At 40.4% G+C, this 20,998-nt stretch overlaps 1 protein-coding gene across 1 annotated transcript in view; it reads left to right on the forward strand.

The window, feature by feature from the left end:
- Positions 1-3,658: 3,658 nt before the first annotated feature.
- The window catches only part of LOC106096837 (ribonuclease inhibitor-like), a 29,908-nt gene continuing 12,568 nt past the window's right edge, over positions 3,659-20,998 (forward strand). The window contains exons 1-6 of the mRNA XM_025904965.1: positions 3,659-3,715; positions 3,803-3,821; positions 6,839-7,034; positions 10,168-10,341; positions 10,606-10,779; positions 12,380-12,553. Of these exons, the coding sequence (XP_025760750.1) occupies positions 3,659-3,715; positions 3,803-3,821; positions 6,839-7,034; positions 10,168-10,341; positions 10,606-10,779; positions 12,380-12,553 (794 nt within the window). The remainder of the gene's footprint in view (positions 3,716-3,802; positions 3,822-6,838; positions 7,035-10,167; positions 10,342-10,605; positions 10,780-12,379; positions 12,554-20,998) is intronic.

The following is a 20,998-nucleotide window of genomic DNA, read 5'->3' on the forward strand; positions in this document are numbered from 1 at the left end:
ACAGTTTGTCTTTAGAAACTCTACTGTTTGTTCAGCTCATGTTTGATTTCTTCACACAACAAACTGTGTGGGTTTGTATTAAAGTCAGTGTGTAATGTGTTCCTGGCTAACATCAGCTGTGTGCAGCTTAGTTCCTGCACAAACAGCACAAATCTGCCGCTCCATAGTTCACAGTAACGGACTCACAGCTGGACCAACGAGGCCGAGTGTGTCCACCACTCTGAGCTACATTTGTGTTTGTGTACTTGTAGTTTGTACTTTGTGAGTTCACTCAGAGTCCACAGAGGACGTGATGACGTCACAGCCCTTTACCTCCTTTACTGTCACTGTGATTAATATTTACACAAGAGACACCTGCAGAGCTCTGACGCTAAGCTAGCCACACAGCATGCTAACGTCAAGCTAACACTCAGAGCTCTTACAGACAGGAGTTAAAAAGCTGCTTTTAGTGTGTGATCAGAATCCAGGACTGAGAACAGCAGCAGAGTTGATGGATGATGAATTACTGGATGGAAGAAGCATCTCATTAGCAGTAAATCAGTGTGTGTGCAGTTCTCTGCAAACTCAGCAGGAATAATTAGTGTGAAGCTTTTAACTCTGCTGATCCTCTTTGAATCATGGATCAGCTGAAATGTTTAAAATGTTGTTCACACGTGTTGAACTGACTGAAGCTTCCAGTCACAGTGAATCAGTGTGTGTCAGTGAATGCATCGTGTGTGCTTCATGGCTCCATCTAGTGGACTGCTAGTAGAAGTAGAGCAGCTGATGGCAGCTTCCTCTGCCTCACACTGCTGTCTGACTGCATTCAGCTGACACTGAGATGAAGCAGGAAAGAAGCAGCTGATATTTGGACAGCACAATGATGGAAAGGAGGATTTCAGTTGATGTGCACATGAATGATTTGTGTTTCCTCTGCAGGTGAAGGTAGAAAGTGTGTGTGAACTGATGTGAATCGAGCAGCATGGATCAGTGTGAGGACAGAGAGGAGGGAGTCCCTCCCTCTAAAAGCACTCTGTGTGGGGAACATGAGAGCCAGACCAAAGCTCAGAGGTGAGATGACCATCTCTAACTGTCCATGACTCTTCTCCATGTCACAGCTCAGCACTCACATCACTGCTCCATCATTATTCACAGGAACCCACCTGAACCTCCACCCAGCTGTGTGTCCTTACAGAGTGACGAGTCTAAAGATGCTGAAATTAACTTTAAATCAGTCGTGTGTCCTCCTGCAGAGAGGTAATGTGTGTGTAAATGTTGTTGTGTCTCAGTGTTTGTGAATAAATCCTGCCTCATGTTTAATGTCAGCTCAGCTCTTTTTCACAAACATTTCTATCTTCATATGTGAAGCGGTGTGTGTTGGAGTGTTTCCACAAACACAGCGGTCAGAGTGTAAAGAGTGGATGTTGTAGGAGGTGTTTCTGTAGTGAAGAGGCTGAGTGTCTGTAGGACTCCAGCTTCTCCAGCAGGTGTCTCCTTTGTGCTTTGCTTCAAACACAGTGTAGGGAGGAACTTCCACTCAGTGTTTCAGGTGGATGGACGTGGACGAATAGTTTAATGAGCGTGAGACATTTCCATCTGAAACCAGAAGAAAGATGTTAGGAGTTCTTGGGATTTGTGTGAAAATTGTGTGTTTGTGTTTTTGAGCGAGTGATCAGCTTCAGCCTGTGAGTGCAGCCCTTAGTGGCCTAAGTTTAAGCTCAGCTGGTACTTGTGTTTGTCTGCTCTGACAGAGGAGAACTAGCTCATTAGATTCAACAGGAACCTGAGAATATCTCCAAGGACTAGAGTTAACCCATCATCAGATAATTATATTGTAAGTGTTTTTATAATGAATTCCTTGGTACCAGATTCCTGATTTAGAAACCTCATGTTAAACAGGCTCAAGTATAACTCTTAATAAGGCTAATTTGAGTGGGAGTCTTCTGCTTTTATTTTCTTTATTTGAATTCATATTACATTTTTTATACACTCAGCTGATTTTAAACAGTTTTCTAAAGTCTGTAAGCTCTCTTTGTATTCTGTTGACGCTTTGATCAGTTCAATCAGTTTTTATTTTATTTACATTTTAACAGCAGTGTTAGAGTTGAAGTTACATGTCACACTTAGTTCTGCACAATTCTCTTTTAATGATCCTTTGGTGTTTGGGGGTCAGTTCTTATTGTATCATGTCTTATTGTTGATTCCTTATCATGCAGTTTGTGATGTTATTCCCATCACAGAGGAATCCATCCAGAAAAAAAATCAATCCTAAGTAAATCTTAATTAATCCAGATCAAACATGTAATCTGCTGTGAAATATAGTAAATTAGTAAAAAGTAGATGTGATAGAAACTGTGACTGTTCACATGATTTCATGTTTAACAGATCAAAGATGGAGAAGCCCTCACCAGTGCAGCTGCTGGAAATGTTGAAGAATTTAGGAGAAGAGGAGCTGAAGCTTTTCCACTTTTACCTGCATTATGAACCTGGAGCTGACTTCCCTAAAATCTATAAATGCCAGCTGGAGAACGCAGACAGACTGAAAACAGTAGAAGTGATGGTGCAGGTGTATTCAGACCATGTGATGGAGGTGGCAAAGTTGATTTTAGGAAGGCTGACAGATGGTCAGTAAGAGAAAAAAGAAACATTAAACACTTCTGACACAATCAGAATCAGAAAGGGTTTTATTACCAAATGGTGAGCAGGTTAACAACATTAGGAAATTGCTGCAGCACTTAGTGCAAAACATACTGTAAGACAAACACTTAAATAAAAATTTAAATTAAAAGTGCTGAGCAGATTGATATATACATGTACACAGGTGATGATCTGTGCAAAAATAGAACAGATGGAGAGAACACAGTATAGGTCATGTGTTTGTGGTGTGAACAGTCATGTGGTTATTGTTCATGAGTCCAACAGCAGAGGGGAAGAAACTGTTCTTATGGTGAAAGGTTTTGGTCCAAATGGACCGGAGCCTCCTGCCTGAGGGGAGTAGGTCGAACAGACTGTGTCCAGGGTGAGAAGGTCAGCTGTGATCCGAGCTGCACACCACAGCGTCCTGGAGGTGTACAGGTCCAGCAGAGATGGGAGTCTGCAGCCAATCACGTTCTCAGCAGAGCGCACAAAATGCTGCAGTATCTATTTGTCCCTGGTGGTGGCTCCAGCATAGCACACAGTGATGGAGGAGGTGAGGATGGAGTCGATGATTGCAGCGTAGAATTGCGTCCGTGTTGGCAGGTTGAATTTCTTCATCTGCCTCAGGAAGTACATCCTCTGCTGGGCCTTCTTATGGGGCTGTGTGCTTCCTGAAGTCCACAATAATCTCCACTGTTTTCTGGGCGTTCAGCACCAGGTTGTTGTGGCTGCACTAGGACACCAGACGTTCAACCTCCTTCCTGTATGCAGACTCATCCCTGTCCGAGATGAGTCCGATAACGGTGGTGTCATCTGCAAACTTAATTAGCTTGACAGACTGGTGGTTGGAGGTGCAGCAGTTGGTGTACAGGGAGGAGAGCAGATAAGAAGGAACAGAGCCCTGAGGGGCGCCAGTGCTGATGGTCCGGGAGTCTGAGACATTCTTCCCCAGCCTCACATGCTGCTTCCTGTATGTCAGGAAGTCAGTGATCCACCAGCTGATGGAATGAGGCACATTCATCTGGGAAAGCTTGTCTTGGAGATGGTCTGGAAGGATGGTGTTGAAGGCAGAGCTGAAGTCGACAAACAGGATCCTGGCGTAGGATCATGGGGATTCCAGATGCTGCTGAATGACATGTAGAGTGTTGCGTTTTCAGTTTCACCCCAGTTCTTTTTCATTCCTCAGGCCTTCAGAGACGACACCGGTACTCTTTTCTAGCCACAGCTTTTTGAGTTTAGGAGTTAACCCTGGGTTTGTCATTATTATAACTCACCCTGGTTTGTGATGGCACAAAGCTGGCCCCGTAGAAGTGGATATAGGAGGTGACCGTGTCCCTAAACTCATCCAAGCTGTTAGAAGCAGCCAAATATCTGTAGTAAATCCATTGCAGATGCAACAAATACTGGAAGGAAACCAAAGTGTTTTAGTCCTGTAGTTAAGAAGGTCTTCTCTGAAGAATATCCAGTGTCCAGACACACAAATTATGCACAAAAACAAGACAGATGTAGCACACTGAAGTACTAGGGCATCCATTCGCAGAGCCATCTTGGATGTGATATTGTCATTACTAATTTTATAAATGTATTTAAGTGTTTTAGTCTGACTTTTTATTTTGTCTTTCCTTCTCAAATAATTGAGTACAAATTTCATAATTACATTTTTTTGAAGACCAATTTATTACTCAAGGTGAACTTTCCTCCAACAGGAAGTCATTCAGCCCAGGCAGCTTCATCACTTTCATCAGAAGGTAAGAATTCCTTAGTTGGTCTCAGGACATGCTGACAAGGCCGTAACACATTAAGCCTGATGTGACTAATCAGAGCTCTGGTTTCTCTGTAACCTTAGCTCTGCAGTACGACTAAAGTCCGAGCTCTATTGAATGAACACCTGGTTGGTTTAATAGTCTCTTTAGTTCACTAGATTGCTTGATTGTGACAGAGCTTTAGATGACATGTGAGGATGGTTCATATTCAATTGAATTTTATTTATACAGCGCCAAATCCCCAACAACAGTCGCCTCAAGGCGCTTTATATTGTAAGATGGACCCTACAGTAATATATACAGAGAAAAACCTGAAAACTGAAGGCTCTGACTCCCATTCTACTTTTAAATACTCTAGGAACAACAAGTAGGCCTGCACACAAAAACCCTGAATTTTATAGTATTTTTTTATCGGACCAAAGGTTCAATTAAATCTCTGTCCAGTACCTGTGCAACAGATGGTAGTGATGGTAGAACCATCCTATAAAGCAACAGATACAGGTGTATACATAAGCAGAGAACTGGGGATACTCTTCCCTAACTATAACAATATCCATAACAACAACACTCCTCTACACGTGGTTGTATTTGAAGGTGCAATGCTTCGCAGCTAGTACCATCCCCACGCTTGATTTCGAAGTGTCACTGTTATTATTGTCAAAAATCCAACATTTAATAAATCAACATTTTATTAAACAGAGCAGGTTTGGTGAAATTCAAAAGTATAACTCATATGCTACACAAACATCTAATGAGATTTAAACAAAAGTTATTAAGATGCAAATAAATGGATATATAAGTTGTTGGCAATGTATAGACATAGTAGACTAATCATCTCATCTACTGTCGTAATTCAGAGACTCTTCAATGGTGTCAACTTAAACTCAAGTCTGTCTTGAAGAATGAGTTCGAGTGTGTGTTTGAGGGCATCGCTAAAGCAGGAAATCCAACCCTTCTAAATCAGATCTACACAGAGCTCTACATCACAGAGGGAGGGACCGCAGAGGTCAATGATGAACATGAGGTCAGACAGATTGAAACAGCATCCAGGAAGCCAGGCAGACCAGAAACAACAATCAGACAAGAAGACATCTTTAAAGCCTCACCTGGAAGAAATAAACCAATCAGAACAGTGCTGACAAAGGGAGTGGCTGGCATTGGGAAAACAGTCTTAACACAGAAATACACTCTGGACTGGGCTGAAGACAAAGCCAACCAGCACATCCAGTTCATATTTCCATTCACTTTCAGAGAGCTGAATGTGCTGAAAGAGGAAAAGTTCAGCTTGGTGGAACTTGTTCATCACTTCTTTACTGAAACCAAAGAAGCAGGAATCTGCAGGTTTGAAGACTTCCAGGTTGTGTTCATCTTTGATGGTCTGGATGAGTGTCGACTTCCTCTGGACTTCCACAAAACTACAATCCTAACTGACCCTAGAAAGTCCACCTCAGTGGATGTGCTGCTGATAAACCTCATCAGGGGGAAACTGCTTCCCTCTGCTCACCTCTGGATAACCACACGACCTGCAGCAGCCAATCAGATCCCTCCTAACTGTGTTGGCAGAGTGACAGAGATCAGAGGGTTCACTGACCCACAGAAGGAGGAGTACTTCAGGAAGAGATTCAGAGATGAGGATGAGGCCAGCAGGATCATCTCCCACATCAAGACATCACGAAGCCTCCACATCATGTGCCACATCCCAGTCTTCTGCTGGATCACTGCTACAGTTCTGGAGGATGAGCTGAAAACCAGAGAGGGAGGACAGCTGCCCAAGACCCTGACTGAGATGTACATCCACTTCCTGGTGGTTCAGGCCAAAGTGAAGAAGGTCAAGTATGATGGAGGAGCTGAGACAGATCCACACTGGAGTCCAGAGAGCAGGAAGATGATTGAGTCTCTGGGAAAACTGGCTTTTGATCAGCTGCAGAAAGGAAACCTGATCTTCTATGAATCAGACCTGACAGAGTGTGGCATCGATATCAGAGCAGCCTCAGTGTACTCAGGAGTGTTCACACAGATCTTTAAAGAGGAGAGAGGACTGTACCAGGACAAGGTGTTCTGCTTCATCCATCTGAGTGTTCAGGAGTTTCTGGCTGCTCTTCATGTCCATATGACCTTCATCAACTCTGGACACAATCTGCTGAAAGACAAACAAATGACCTCGATGTTGTCTAAATTAATTGGCAAACCAAACCTACAATTTCTCCACCACACTGCTGTGGACAAGGCCTTACAGAGTCCAAATGGACACCTGGACTTTTTCCTCCGCTTCCTCCTGGGTCTTTCACTGCAGACCAATCAGACTCTCCTACGAGGTCTGCTGACACAGACAGGAAGTAGCTCACAGACCAAACAGGAAACAGTTCAGTACATCAAGGAGAAGCTCAGTAAGAATCTTTCTGCAGAGAAAAGCATCAATCTGTTCCACTGTCTCAATGAACTGAATGATTGTTCTCTAGTGGAGGAGATCCAGCAGTACAGGAGTTCAGGAAGTCTCTCCACAGGTAAACTGTCTCCTGCTCAGTGCTCAGCTCTTGTCTTTATCTTACTGTCATCAGAAGAAGATCTGGATGAGTTTGACTTTAAGAAATACTCTACTTCTGAGGAGGCTCTTCTGAGAATGCTGCCCGTGGTCAAAGCCTCCAACAAAGCTCTGTAAGTTAATATGAGCTCATCTCTTCATTCTTAAAATCATGTGAAATAAATCAGACTTGCTCAGTTCAAAGATCACTTAAAAAAAAAAAAAAAAAAGTAAAAATTTTGAATTTCAATGATCATCAGTCACTCAGTAAATATATGGTAGTTTTAATGTTTTACTCCAGCAGGACGTGTCAACATTTCTGACACATTTTTGTCTGTAACTCTTGTCAAAGGACAATCCGGACCCAGTCTGAAGTAAGCTCTGATCCTTCAGCTTCTCTGACAGGTTTATTAGCCTCAGGTTGTTCACTTGTCTCTAACTCCAGGAGTTTGGTTCTTTTTTTCTAAAGCATAAACTTCACCTACCACACTTCAACCAACATATTTTTCTCATGTTTGTAATTTAAGGTCTGGTTTGTATCTCACTTTCAGTGCACACTCTCCCTTTTTAAATATAAATCTCTGCTGTGGCTGTCCTGTTTTCATCCAGTATAGTGGGAAAAACTTGGGCTTCATAATTGAAGTTACCACTCAGTTCCTGTTTCTTGTCAGTAACCATATCTAAGTGTAAGGCTGCCATAATCAGGGTTCCCAGAGAATTACAGTGTGTTCTCTCTGGGTAATCTACAGTTTCCTCCCACCCTTCAAAGACATGCGGTTAGGTTAACTGGTTATCTAAACTTCATGCAGGTGTGAGTGAGAGTGGTTGTCTGTCTCTCTGTGGGCCAAGTGGAAGAGACTGGATCGATCTCTGGTTTACCTTTGATATTTCCTGACAGCAAACATTCTCCATGAAGTCTGTTTCAGCTCATCCCCTTTATACACACCTTTTAACAGGAACAGGTTTATTCAGCTAGAGTTTAAAGTCCAGTGTTCCTCACAGTACGCAGGTAATGAGCATAATAATTACTGAACAGAGACGTCCTGCTGTGAACTTCTTTTCTTTGGATCTTAAATTTAAAAATGCATTTGAGAAGAATTTATTTCCAATCATGTTTTTATAAGGTTTACAGTTTTTAAGAATTTCTAAAGCAGAAGGTGGAGGAGATGGAGCTCATGATGACTGGCTGCTGCACTTCAACATGCTTTACGAAATCATCAAAAGAATCAATCAAAAGAAAGTTTGCCTTTAGGGAGGGCGGGGCTTTAAATGGCAATGAGCCAAAGCAGCTTGTTTTAGACAGAAAATGAAACTAGAGTCTGTCCAGCATGTCATAAATTATTTATAACTACATTTACAGTAATCACACATATTAGAATTTAAAAAGTGACCAACAGACCAAATCTTAGGTCGCACTGGTGCGACCAACTGTTCAAGTAAAAAAAAAAACAAAACAAGACTCTGCAACTCTGAAAGTCTCCGTGTGGTCAACAACAGACACACATTATGCCCGTATCGTGGTCTAAACCAATCAGAGATAGTCAGGGGCGGGACCCTTTCTGATTGGCCGTGGGCCAGTTGAAAGTGCAGGTGGATAGACAGAGTTCAGTAGCTTGAATAAAGCGATATCGATTCATTAAATCCTGAATTGACTTTTAAATTTAAATGTATTTTGCCAGAAACGCCAGAATCTCAGGTCAAAGCTCACAAAACTATTTCAACAACCACCAAACAGCAAATGAGAGCAGGTAAACGGATTCCACACAAAGACGTAAACACAGAGCACAGACCCGACACATCAGAATCAGCTTAGTCTTCCTCGGTTTTCTCACCCGACGGCCTGTACACGGACACACCGTCGGGGCTGAAAGCCGACAGCTCACTGATTCTGATGCGTCGGGTCTGCGCTGTCTTTACATCTTTTTTGCACTAGATTCTGAGCTGCAGGTTTTGTCTCTCCAACCAAAATTCACCGAGCCAGCCGCAAACTACGCTTCACATTTGATAAACATCGTCATTAATTCCCTCTGACTTTTGCTGTTTTGCTTCCACCACTATAAAAATCACACTTACTGCACAGCTCTCTCTCTCTCTCTGTGTGTACTTCAAGAACAGTTTCCCATCTCAAATCTCTGTTTTCGGCATTATTCATTCGCTTATTACCCATCGGTCTACCGTTGTTTACAGCGCTGTCGGCTGCTGTCTTTTTTTTTTTTCTTTTTTTTTCACATAAATGACCTCGGACAAGAAAGCTTAATTTCTGCTGTTCAATACTGAAGAAATTTAAACATTTTAAAATTATGCAATATTGCAGAATATTTTTAAGGTTATCTGCTATAGAAAGCCAGGCCAGGAAAATCTCCTTCATGTTTTTCTGTGTTTTATTCTCAGTTACTTTGACACAAAGGCATCTGCTGTGATGCCCACACCTCTGATAAAGTCTCACATGTATCAATACTGATAAATGATCAGAATTATAATATTTCTGACTGTCTGAGGCAAAATTGAATCAAATCGAATCGGGACCTTGTGAATTGGAATCAAATAGATTATAGAAATCAGTGATGATACCCAGCCCTAGTGAATAGCCGAGGCCTGACAGAAGTGGATGTAGCTGTGGGTAATGAGAAAATATAAAAAGAACGATTGATAACTTTTTTTTGTTAAGGCCTTAACCATCTGAAATTCATAGCCAGTGCTCTGACCCGGAGCCATCAATCTTTGAACGCTGAAAAAGCACAGTGTATCCAGAAAACACATTGTATGTCATGATAAATGTACTGCCCAAGTGTCCCCTCTCCCCACTGCTTTTCAGCAGCAGGCAGCAACAAAAAGGTCATCAGAGGAGGCCAATGTGATGATAAAGTTTAATATTGTCTGCAATATTGCCAAAAAGTGCCAAAGCACGTTAAGTACAAGCACAAGATTGTTAGTTAATCATTTACAAATGAATATTACTACAATATGAAATCAGTATTGTAATACTCACAGGCCTGAGCCAGCAGACACTGAACTTGTGTCAGTAAATCAACCCGCTCTTCACTGATTTCCATTTAGATACACTGGTATAATTGTGTTTCTTCAAATTTGAAGTATTTTTCCTCTTGTACACTTACACTTTTCTATAAAATGTTTTGGTAATATTGCAATATAGTGTACACAGACATATTTGATTGGTTATCTAGGATCAGTATATAAATAGATTTAATTTGAACATGAATATTGTTTTTTTTTTTTTGTTTATTTGTTTGTTCGTTTGTTTTTCAGACTGAGCACCTGTAACCTGTCAGAGGAAGGCTGTGAACGTTTGTTGTCAGTCGTCAGCTCCCAGTCCTCTAGTCTGAGAGACCTGGACCTGAGTACCAACAGCCTGAATGATTCAACAGTAAAGCTTCTGTCTGCTGCAGTGGAGAGTCCACACGCCAAACTGTGTATTCTGAGGTCAGATCAGTTTGTATCCTGTTTAGTTTTGTTTGTTTTTTGTTTTTATCAACTGAGAAAAGAAATTAAACAATTTAACCAGTAAAGGTACACTTTATCCATAACTTATTGTTGTTTCTTGTCATTTTTAATAATTTCTAAGTTAAAGTGAAGTTTTACTAACCTGCTCAGCATTAAGACAATACGGATTCTTTAAAAAACTGGATTAGTTATTGCACCCTGATTATACTTTACAACAGTCTTTGTTCATGTTTTTATTTTCAGACTCAATGTCTGTGAACTCTCAGAGGAAAACTGTAAAGCTCTGTCCTCAGCTCTCAGCTCTCAGTCCTCTAGTCTGACAGAGCTGGACCTGAGTATCAAAAACCTGCCGGATTCAGGAGTGAAGCTTCTGTCTGCTGGACTACAAAGTTTAAACTGTAAAATGAATACTCTGAGGTCAGGTCAAATGACATTTTTTGTTTTTAGACAATTTTTCCTTTAAAAATAGAAATGGTGGATTCAATATTGTGAAATGCAGTGGCTTGCAAAAGTATTTGGCCCCCTTGAACTTTTCCACATTTTGTCACATTACAGCCACAAACATGAATCTATTTTATTGGAATTCCAATAAAGACCAATACAAAGTGGTGTACACGTGAGAAGTGGAACGAAAATCATACATGATTCCAAACATTTTTTACAAATAAATAACTGAAAAGTTGGGTGTGCGTAATTATTCAGCCCTCTGAGTCAATACTTTGTAGAACCATCTTTTGCTGCAATTACAGCTGCCAGTCTTTTAAGGTATGTCTCTACCAGCTTTGCACATCTACAGACTGAAATCCTTGCCCATTCTTCTTTGCAAAACAGCTCCAGCTCAGTCAGATTAGATGGACAGTGTTTGTGAACAGCAGTTTTCAGATCTTGCCACAGATTCTCGATTGGATTTAGATCTGGACTTTGACTGGGCCATTCTAACGCATGGATATGTTTTGTTTTAAACCATTTCATTATTGCCCTGGATTTATGTTTAGGGTCGTTGTCCTGCTGGAAGGTGAACCTCCGCCCCAGTCTCAAGTCTTTTGCAGACTCCAAGAGGTTTTCTTCCAAGATTGCCCTGTATTTGGCTCCATCCATCTTCCCATCAACTCTGACCAGCTTCCCTGTCCCTGCTGAAGAGAAGCACCCCCAGAGCATGATGCTGCCATCACCATATTTGACAGTGGGGATGGTATGTTCAGAGTGATGTGCAGTGTTAGTTTTCTGCCACACGTAGCGTTTTGCATTTTGGCCAAAAAGTTCCATTTTGGTCTCATCTGACCAGAGCACCTTCTTCCAGATGTTCCACATGTGTCCCCCACATGGCTTGTGGCATGTGGGGGACACAGCGCTCTCCTTGTTCGGCCTGTGAGTTTAGGTGGACGGCCTTGTCTTGGTAGGTTTACAGTTGTGCCATACTCCTTCCATTTCTGAATGATCCCTTGAACAGTGCTCCGTGGGAAGTTCAAGGCTTGGGAAATCTTTTTGTAGCCTAAGCCTGCTTTAAATTTCTCAATAACTTTATTCCTGACCTGTCTGGTGTCTAAATCCAATCGAGAATCTGTGGCAAGATCTGAAAACTGCTGTTCACAAACGCTGTCCATCTAATCTGACTGAGCTGGAGCTGTTTTGCAAAGAAGAATGGGCAAGGATTTCAGTCTCTAGATGTGCAAAGCTGGTAGAGACATACCCTAAAAGACTGGCAGCTGTAATTGCAGCAAAAGGTGGTTCTACAAAGTATTGACTCAGGGGGCTGAATAATTACGCACACCCAACTTTTCAGTTATTTATTTGTAAAAAATGTTTGGAATCATGTATGATTTTCGTTCCACTTCTCACGTGTACACCACTTTGTATTGGTCTTTCACGTGGAATTCCATTAAAATTGATTCATGTTTGTGGCTGTAATGTGACAAAATGTGGAAATGTTCAAGGGGGCCGAATACCTTTGCAAGCCAATGTATATTAACAACCTTTACATGAGTATTTGTTTTATAGATTGTGTTTTATTTTTCAGACTGAGTGGCTGTAACCTCTCGGAGAGAAGCTGTGAAGCTCTGTCCTCAGTCCTCAGCTCCCAGTCCTCTAGTCTGAGAGAGCTGGACCTGAGTAACTCTGACCTGCAGGATTCAGGAGTGAAGCTTCTGTCTGCTGGACTGAAGAGTTCACAATGTGCAGTGAAAACTCTCAGGTCAGGATTCAAACTTTTCCACAGATGATCATTTAAAATGTGACTTATATTATTGCATAAACAGGTAACTTTTATAGAGCTTTCAAGTGAACTTTTATTTACATTTGTGTGGATTATTAGACTCTTAATTACTTTTAAAAGTTGTTATAGTCATGTTTGTTTGTTTTAAAAAAATGCTTCATGTACTGGCTAATTTAAAGATTTAGGGCTCTTTTGTGTCCATAATTTATAAATTTGATTTCTTAGGAATAAAATTTGGAGGTTATTGGTGATTAGTGATTGGTTCGCTGTTTGTTCTTCATTCACAGTACTTACTTTTAAAGGCTGATTTCTCAAAATGAGATATTTATCTTTTCTTCTGCAACACTTCTGCATCCACCAGATAATCTTACTAGATTCATTCATTACAGTTACTTTTAGAGAATATTATACTCCTAACATAATAAATATAATCATTTCACTTCTTCTTAAGCGAAAGAAAGGGATGACTGGGTGAGATAAAGTGGCTCATACCAGCAGAGAGAGCGGCACACTGAGCTGCAAATGATCACAGTAGTAATGGCCATAGTTTGATAAAACAGGCAGTCTTACCCAGTAGATAATACAGGGGTCTGGAGCCGATGTGAGGGAGGGGACTCGCCCAGTACTAACTACCTACTACTAACTACCTCATCCAGATGTCTTCCCTACTAACCCTGATAAGAAGTAACCGGAGCAGCCTTACAGGTCAAATCAGTTCCACCTGTTAAAGGTAGCTGCACTATTGATGGTGTCACTTGTTATTTCTGGGATGAGTAGCCTGAACAGCTGCACAAACGAAAGGTTATTTTTATTAGCATTATTATTTTAACCTCCAAAAGCTGTTTGCATAAAGAATATTACTCAGATAATAGGTTTAGCTTTTAGGTTTTATCGTTTCACACAAGGTTTAAAATTGAATGTCTACAATTTAATTGCACTTCACATACAACAGGACAGCAGCTGGGCATCCAGTGGAAGTGTGATGTAAATCAAATTCCTGAATTGGCAGTCATTAGAATCACTGTTATTCAATTTTTTGATTCATTGTAGTGGTTAACTTCAACATATTTATCTTTATTTCTATTCTATTCTAACCCTCAGTATAAGTTATATAAGTTGTGGTAACTGGAACATAATTATGTTTAATATGTTGGGTTGAATTTGATCAGTTTCAGGTGTTTGTGTAGCTGTGTTAACATCAGTCAAACACATAGAAATCATAGTTCTGTCTTTAACAATTACAACATTCTCACCATATTTGTTAACAATTCTCCCAACAAATTTGTTTTTCCTCGGTTTTTTTTTGTCCACCTGAGACTTTGGGTATAAATCTGTCATAAACAGGAGAAACCAGTGCAGGTTCAGTGTGATCAAAGCTCAGACTGAGTTCAAAATCATCATCATCACCTGTCCCAGATACCACATCAGCACCAGAACCATGATGTGTTTACTCATATTTAAAAAGGTGGAGGTCGACTTCCGCTTCCGGCCGCAGGGAGTGAAGCAGTGGTTGCGTCCAGCTCCACTTAGTTAATTCTAAATATTGAATTTCCCAGACCACTTTACTCTTGATTAGCTGAAGCCACGCTAAAATGGATACTAAGAAGAGCAAAAAATACACACAAAAGACCATAGACATCGATTTGTCCACTTTGAGTGGAGAACGAGGCGAAGCAACCAAAGCTAAAGCTGATGCCAGCGTGGAGACGGGGGAGGAAGTGCCTATATCTGTGAGGATGCTGCGTGCAGAAATACGGGCAGGACTGAAACCGTATGAAGACAATTTGGAGAGCATTAAAATTCAGCTTGCTGGTATGCACAAAGGAATCAGCATGGACATATCTGCGCTGCGAGAAGAAGCTAAATCAGACATTAAAGCCACCCGAGACGAACTTATGGGAAAAGTTGAACAGCTATTAACTATGCAAGCAGAGACGGCGAGCACACAGAAGAAGAGAAGTCTCTGAGTGATGCGACTGACAGGCTGACAACACTGGAAAAGTCTTACATGTCTTTAATGGCAGACCACAAGAAGCTACAAGAAAAATGCACTAACTTAGAAGATAGAAGTCAAAGACAGAATATCAGAATAGTTGGTGTTGCGGAAGGCGCGGAAGTGAATAACATCACCGATTTTGCTGCAAAGTTTCTGGCGGAAGTCCTCAGAGTAGATTACTTTGACTCCCCAATTTTTATTGATCGAGCTCACAGAAGCCTTATCCCCAAGCCACGCAGCGGGGAGCGTCCGAGGGCCGTTATTATCCAGCTGCATTACTTTACAGAGAAGGAGAACATCTTGAAGCTGTCTCGTAATAAAGGAAAGTTACACTTCGGCAGGTCTCCAGTTTATATTTTCCTTAACATGAGTCCTGAGGTTGGGTGGAAGCGAGCAACCTTCACTCAGCTGAAGCAGAAACTCCGTAGCGCCGGCATCCAATACAGCCTATATTATCCAGCCAAACTGGTGGTCACAGCAAACGGCTCCAGGTACACGTTTACCGATGCACATGCGGCGGAGAAATTTACCTTAACCAACAAACTGATCACACCCGAAGATGAAACGGAGTAGACGGCGTTGGCGCAGCTGATCAAGAAAGACATTACCGGATGGTAACACTCACTGACTGAGCTGATAAGCTTTTATTCGGGTAAAATACGTTACTATGCTGTTGAGAATATATTCTTACATCTTCTTCCTTTATTTTATTTTTTTGAGAGAGAATAAATAAGTTTATGGAAGCAGAATGAGTCAGTATATGTCACGAGCAAACTCATAGTTTAACTTTCAATTTGATTAACACTAAGGCAATCTAAGTTATAGTGTGATATTTACTCTTTCATCAGCGCATTCTCTTTGTGTATGTAAACCATCATAGTAGGGATTAAGGTCAATGGCGAAGCCTGAACTATGTTTTTCTTTTTCTTTTTTTTCTTCTTTTTTTATTACTGTGAGTTTACTCTACTAAAGGTAATCTGGGTATGACTGATATAACTCTTTAGGAGCTTAGTGGCAAGTCAAATGTTCATATATCTCTTTGAGCTGAGACTTCATTATTTTCATTATTTTTGTTGTGTGGAGTCCCCTCTCTGTCAAAGTTCTGTTGGGCTGCTTTGTTCAGGGAGGAGCAGAGAGGGAACAGGGACTGGTTTAATGGGGGTTTTTTTGTTTGGGTTTTCACCTGCACTTGTCTGTTTGTTTGTTTGTTTGTTTGTTTGTTTGTTTTTTGGAGGCCATCTTTTAGGAAAGGAGAGGAGAGAAAAGTAAAGAGAAAAAATTACATGGGTTGCAAATCTTTATCTACAAGTTAAGTAATGGTTATTGATAAGTATAAAAACCTAGTAAATTTAGTCTCATGGACTGGTAAAGGGCTCAATGGTGCTGTTAAGCGGGGCAACATTCTTGCACACCTTAAAAAGCTGGGGACAGATATAGGAGTTTTGCAGGAAACTCATTTGAGAAATCCGGATCACCAGAAGTTGTGTGGCGGATGGATCGAGCAGGTGTTTCATTTTAACTTCATAGCTAAGAATAGAGGTGCAGCCATTATTATCAGAAAAGGGACCCCTTTTACAGCGTCAAAAGTATTATCAGATCCTCAAGGACGTTATATTATAGTTACAGGGAAACTTTATAATAATCAGGTTATATTAGCAAATATTTACACCCCTAATGTTGATGATGCAGGCTTTATTAAATCCTTTATATCCTCTTTACCTAATATGGATACCCACAAACTGATAATTGGCGGTGATTTTAATTTCGTTTTGGATCCTAGTCTTGACAGATCATCACTAAGATTAGTATCCAAATCAAAATCTGCGAAAGCCATTCAGGAGTTTATGAAGACATATAAACTGATAGATCATTTTAGAACTATTTCCCCCAACTCTAAGCAATTTTCATACTTTTCCTCTGTTCATCATACTTATTCTAGAATAGACTTTTTCTTAATAGATAATAGATTTCTTGCTATACGGCAATAGTTTTATCTGACCATAGTCCAGTATTGCTACAATTAGCAATAGGAGATAGACCTACTATACCAAAATGGCGATTTAATAACGGTTTGCTGTCAGATAATATCTTGGTAAATGAAATAAAGGATCAAATCAAATTATTTATTTCAATAAATGATATACCTGAAATTACGAGATCCACATTATGGGACACTTTAAAAGCCTACTTGAGAGGCCAAATCATCTCACTGAGTAGTCATAGAAACAAGCAATGAAAAGAAAGAGTCAAGCATAACAATGGAACTTTTAGAAATAGATAAAGAATATGCCATCTCTCCTTCATCCAAACTTTATAAAAAGAAGGTCTCATTGCAGACAGAACTTAACTTGCTTTACACAAACGACACAACAAGATTACTTACACAACTTCGTCATAAGCACTGTGAACATGGGGAAAAAACAGGTAGTTTACTAGCAAGGCAAATTAAAGAGGTTGCAGTATCCAGATTGATTACAGAAATAAGAACTAGTGTAAGGCAAATAACAACAGATCCAAAGAGAATTAATGATGTATTCTGAGAATATTACACTGCACTTTACTCCTCAGACTCACAAAAAGATCCAGACTTAATTGAAAGTTTTCTCAATTCTATTCAAGTTCCATCTTTTAATACAGAACATAAAGTACTGCTAGAACAACCAATAACCTTAAGCGAGATAAATCAGGCTATTCAAAGTATGCAGTGCTCAAAAAGCCCTGACTCGGACCGATATAGTGCCGAATTTTACAAGACCTTTAGCGAACAGATTTCACCCCTGCTTTTGGAGGTATATACCGAAGCTTTAATTAAAGGATGCTTACCTTCAACCATGTATGATGCCACTATCTCTTTAATCCACAAGCCTGGTAAGGATCCTTTGGAGCCTGGGTCGTATAGACCATTAAGTCTATTGAATGTAGATAACAAAATATTGGCAAAACTTTTGGCTACGCACTTGGAGATAGTTCTTCCAACAGTTTTGTCGCAGGACCAAACGGGATTTGTAAAAAATAGACAATTATTTTGTAATATTAGAAGGCTGTTTAATGTTACATATACACATAATTCTTATGATCAATCTGAAATGTTACTCTCACTGGATGCGGAGAAGGCCTTTGACAGGGTCGAGTGGGACTTCCTCTTCTTGACCCAGTCAAAGTTTGGCATAGGACCTAATTATATTTCCCTTGTTAAGCTGCTTTATACAAAGCCCCAGGCCTCAGTTAATACAAATAATACAATTTCTAGTCCCTTCTCCCTCCAACGCTCTACAAGACAAGGGTGCCCTCTGTCCCATTGCTACTTGCACTTGTTATAGATCCTCTCGCCATTGAATTATGCTCTGCAAAGGATTATAAAGGAATAAGGAGATTTGGTGTAGAACGTAAGGTGTCCCTCTATGCAGACAATGTGTTGCTATATATCACGGACCCTACTAAATCATTGCCAAAAATTATGACAATTTTAACTGAATTTGGGAAAATCTCTGGATACAAAATCAACCTAACAAAAAGCATATTGTTTCCTATTAGTTCTTCAGAAAAGTTAGATATCACTACATTGACTTTGTTTCCTTTTACCATTTCAAACACTTTCAAATATCTTGGAGTAATGGTAACCTGGGCATTCTCTGGCCTCTTTAAACACAATTTCATTAATTTGTATCATCAAACTGAGCAGAACTTTGAAAGACTGTCTAAATTGCCTATCTCGCTTGCTGGCCGAATAAATGTCATTAGGATGGTCACTTTACCCAAATTTTTATTTCTGTTTCAATGTATTCCAATATTGATCACAAAAGCATTTTTTGAGAAATTAGACTAGTTAATTTCTCAGTTCATCTGGAACAGGAAGACGCCCAGAATAAAAAAGACTTTCCTCCAAAGACCCAAGAATGCAGGGGGAATGGGGTTGCCCTGCTTTCACCTCTATCATTGGGCCTGTAATATACGCTGTTTGTCATTCTGGGGCGGGGAACATAGATCTGATTGGGAACGGATGGAAAGTATGACTTTTTTCCCTAATACTCTTAAATCTTTGGTTCATTCAAATTTAGATCCGGGTAATCATAAGTGTAAAAATCTGGTAGTGTCCAACTCATTAAAAATTTGGTCTCAGATTAGAAGGCATTTTCATTGGCGCCAATGTTCAATTTTTACACCATTAATTCATAATCAAGCACACACATTGTTCTCAAGATCCACATTTCAGCTATGGACTTCTAAAGGGATACACACAATTAAGGATCTGTTTATTGATAACACTTTTCCTTCGTTACAACATCTTCAGCAAAAATTCTCCATAGAAAACAGAGATTTTTTTCTCTTACAAATACGTCATTTTATCAAAGAAACGTTCCCATCCTTTCCCAATGAACCACAAAGGCTCGCTTCAGATCATCTGTTCCTGGTGAACCCACTAAAGAAAGGAGCTATTTCTAGGATCTAAAATCAGCTTTCGCAAATAGACAGTACAACTACACTGGAACATTTGAGGAATGCTTGGAGTGAGGAACTGGGTATTGATATCACTGAAGATCAATGGACTAAAGCACAAGAGCTGGTTCACTCCGCTTCTGTTTGCTGCAGACACTAGACTACTACAATTTAAGGTCCTGCATAGGCTCCATCTGTCCAAACTGAAGGTCTCAAGGATGTTTCCAGGGGCGGACTCAAGCTGTGATCGATGAGGCCACAGTTCCCCCTCATTGTCACATATGTTTTGGACATGCCCCAACATCGCCACCTACTGGTCCAAAATATTGTATTGTAAAACATTGTCTGATATTTTTAAAAAACAGCTTTCCCCGGACCCAGTAATGGCACTTTTTGGTGTAACTACAGTTAAAGACCTAAATAACAAACAATTTCATGTTTTGAGTTTTATAACATTGCTCGCTAGACGCCTTATACTTCTAAACTGGAAAAATACCCCCCCCCAACTCACTCTGCTTTGTTAAGAGACACAATGTATCATTTACAGTTGGAGAAGATTAAGTTTTCATTGAGGGATAAGGTAGAATGGTTTTACCTAATTTGGCAACCCTTTATAGATTACTTTCATAAGTAAACTGAGAGAAATGGCAAAGAACTGTATTAGAGGGTAAGATCACACTAACGGAAGTTAAGCAGGCAATTGGTAGTCTTAGATTGGGCAAATCTCCAGGTAACGATGGATTTCCATCAGATTTTTATAAGGTGTTTGTGGGCGAATTAGCTCCAAGACTACTGTCGGTATATCAAGATGCGTTTCAAAGGGGGAGATTACCACTTAGTATGCAATCGGCAGTGATCACGTTATTACATAAAAAGGGGAAAGACCCACAGCATTGTGGGAATTACCGCCCAATTTCATTAATCAATGTGGACGAAAAGATTATTTCCAAGATACTAGCTTTGAGGCTTGAGAAGGTTCTTCCTTGTTTGGTGCATAGGGATCAGGTCGGTTTTGTGAAAAACAGAAGTTCTGCAGGTAACTTACGTAGGATATTGCATATATTCTGGAAGGGCAGGAATAATTTAGATCCTGTCGTCGCCTTCTCCTTAGATGCACAGAAGGCCTTCGATAAAGTTGAGTATCCCTTACTGTTTTATACGTTGAAGAGATTCGGTTTTGGTCCCATTTTCAGGCAGTGGATTCAGGTGGTATACACAGATCCATCGGCTACAGTTACTACCAATGAGATAATGTCACCCTCCTTTTCGTTAAGTCGGGGCACTAGACAAGGTTCACCCTTATCACCTCTCATTTTAGCCCTGGTTTTGGAGCCTCTGGCTACTGCACTACGTGAATGTAAGCAAATCAGAGGGGTGGATATGGGTCAAGAAGAACATAAAACTTTTTTGTATGCAGATGACATTTTATTGATTTCAAGTAATCCAGAACAGGCCGTTCCTGCAATCTCCTCAATTATTGATTCCTTCTCTAAAATCTCTGGCTACACCATAAATTGGTCTAACTCCGAAGCTATGCCCATTTCTAAATTGTGTCCTCCAGCCATTAGGAGCTCATGGCAGTTCAAGTGGATGCCCGAGGGTTTGACCTACTTGGGGATTAAATTAACCCCTGGTTTAGATAACATAATGCAAGTAAATATCTCCCCAGTGATTCAAAACATTCGTCCGCTTTTGCAGAATTGGGTTAAAATAAATCTGTCCCTTCTGGGCAGAATTAACTTGGGGAAGATGATTATTGCTCCTAATTCCAGTACTTTCTCCACATGTTACCTATAGCAGTCCCACATAACTTGCTAAAGCTTTATAATACATGTGTGGAGGGTTTTGTGTGGGCAGGCAAAAAGCCATCTTTTAATCGGTCCAAACTATATGCTGCTAAAGATGGTGGCGGGTTGGCGATGTCCAAGATGGTCTGGTATCACTATGCTTTCTCCCTCTCTCAGTTAGTTAATATAAATAACTCCCCTACA

This window comes from Oreochromis niloticus, unplaced genomic scaffold, assembly GCF_001858045.2.
Source record: "Oreochromis niloticus isolate F11D_XX unplaced genomic scaffold, O_niloticus_UMD_NMBU tig00007851_pilon, whole genome shotgun sequence".
Classification (NCBI taxonomy): domain Eukaryota; kingdom Metazoa; phylum Chordata; class Actinopteri; order Cichliformes; family Cichlidae; genus Oreochromis; species Oreochromis niloticus.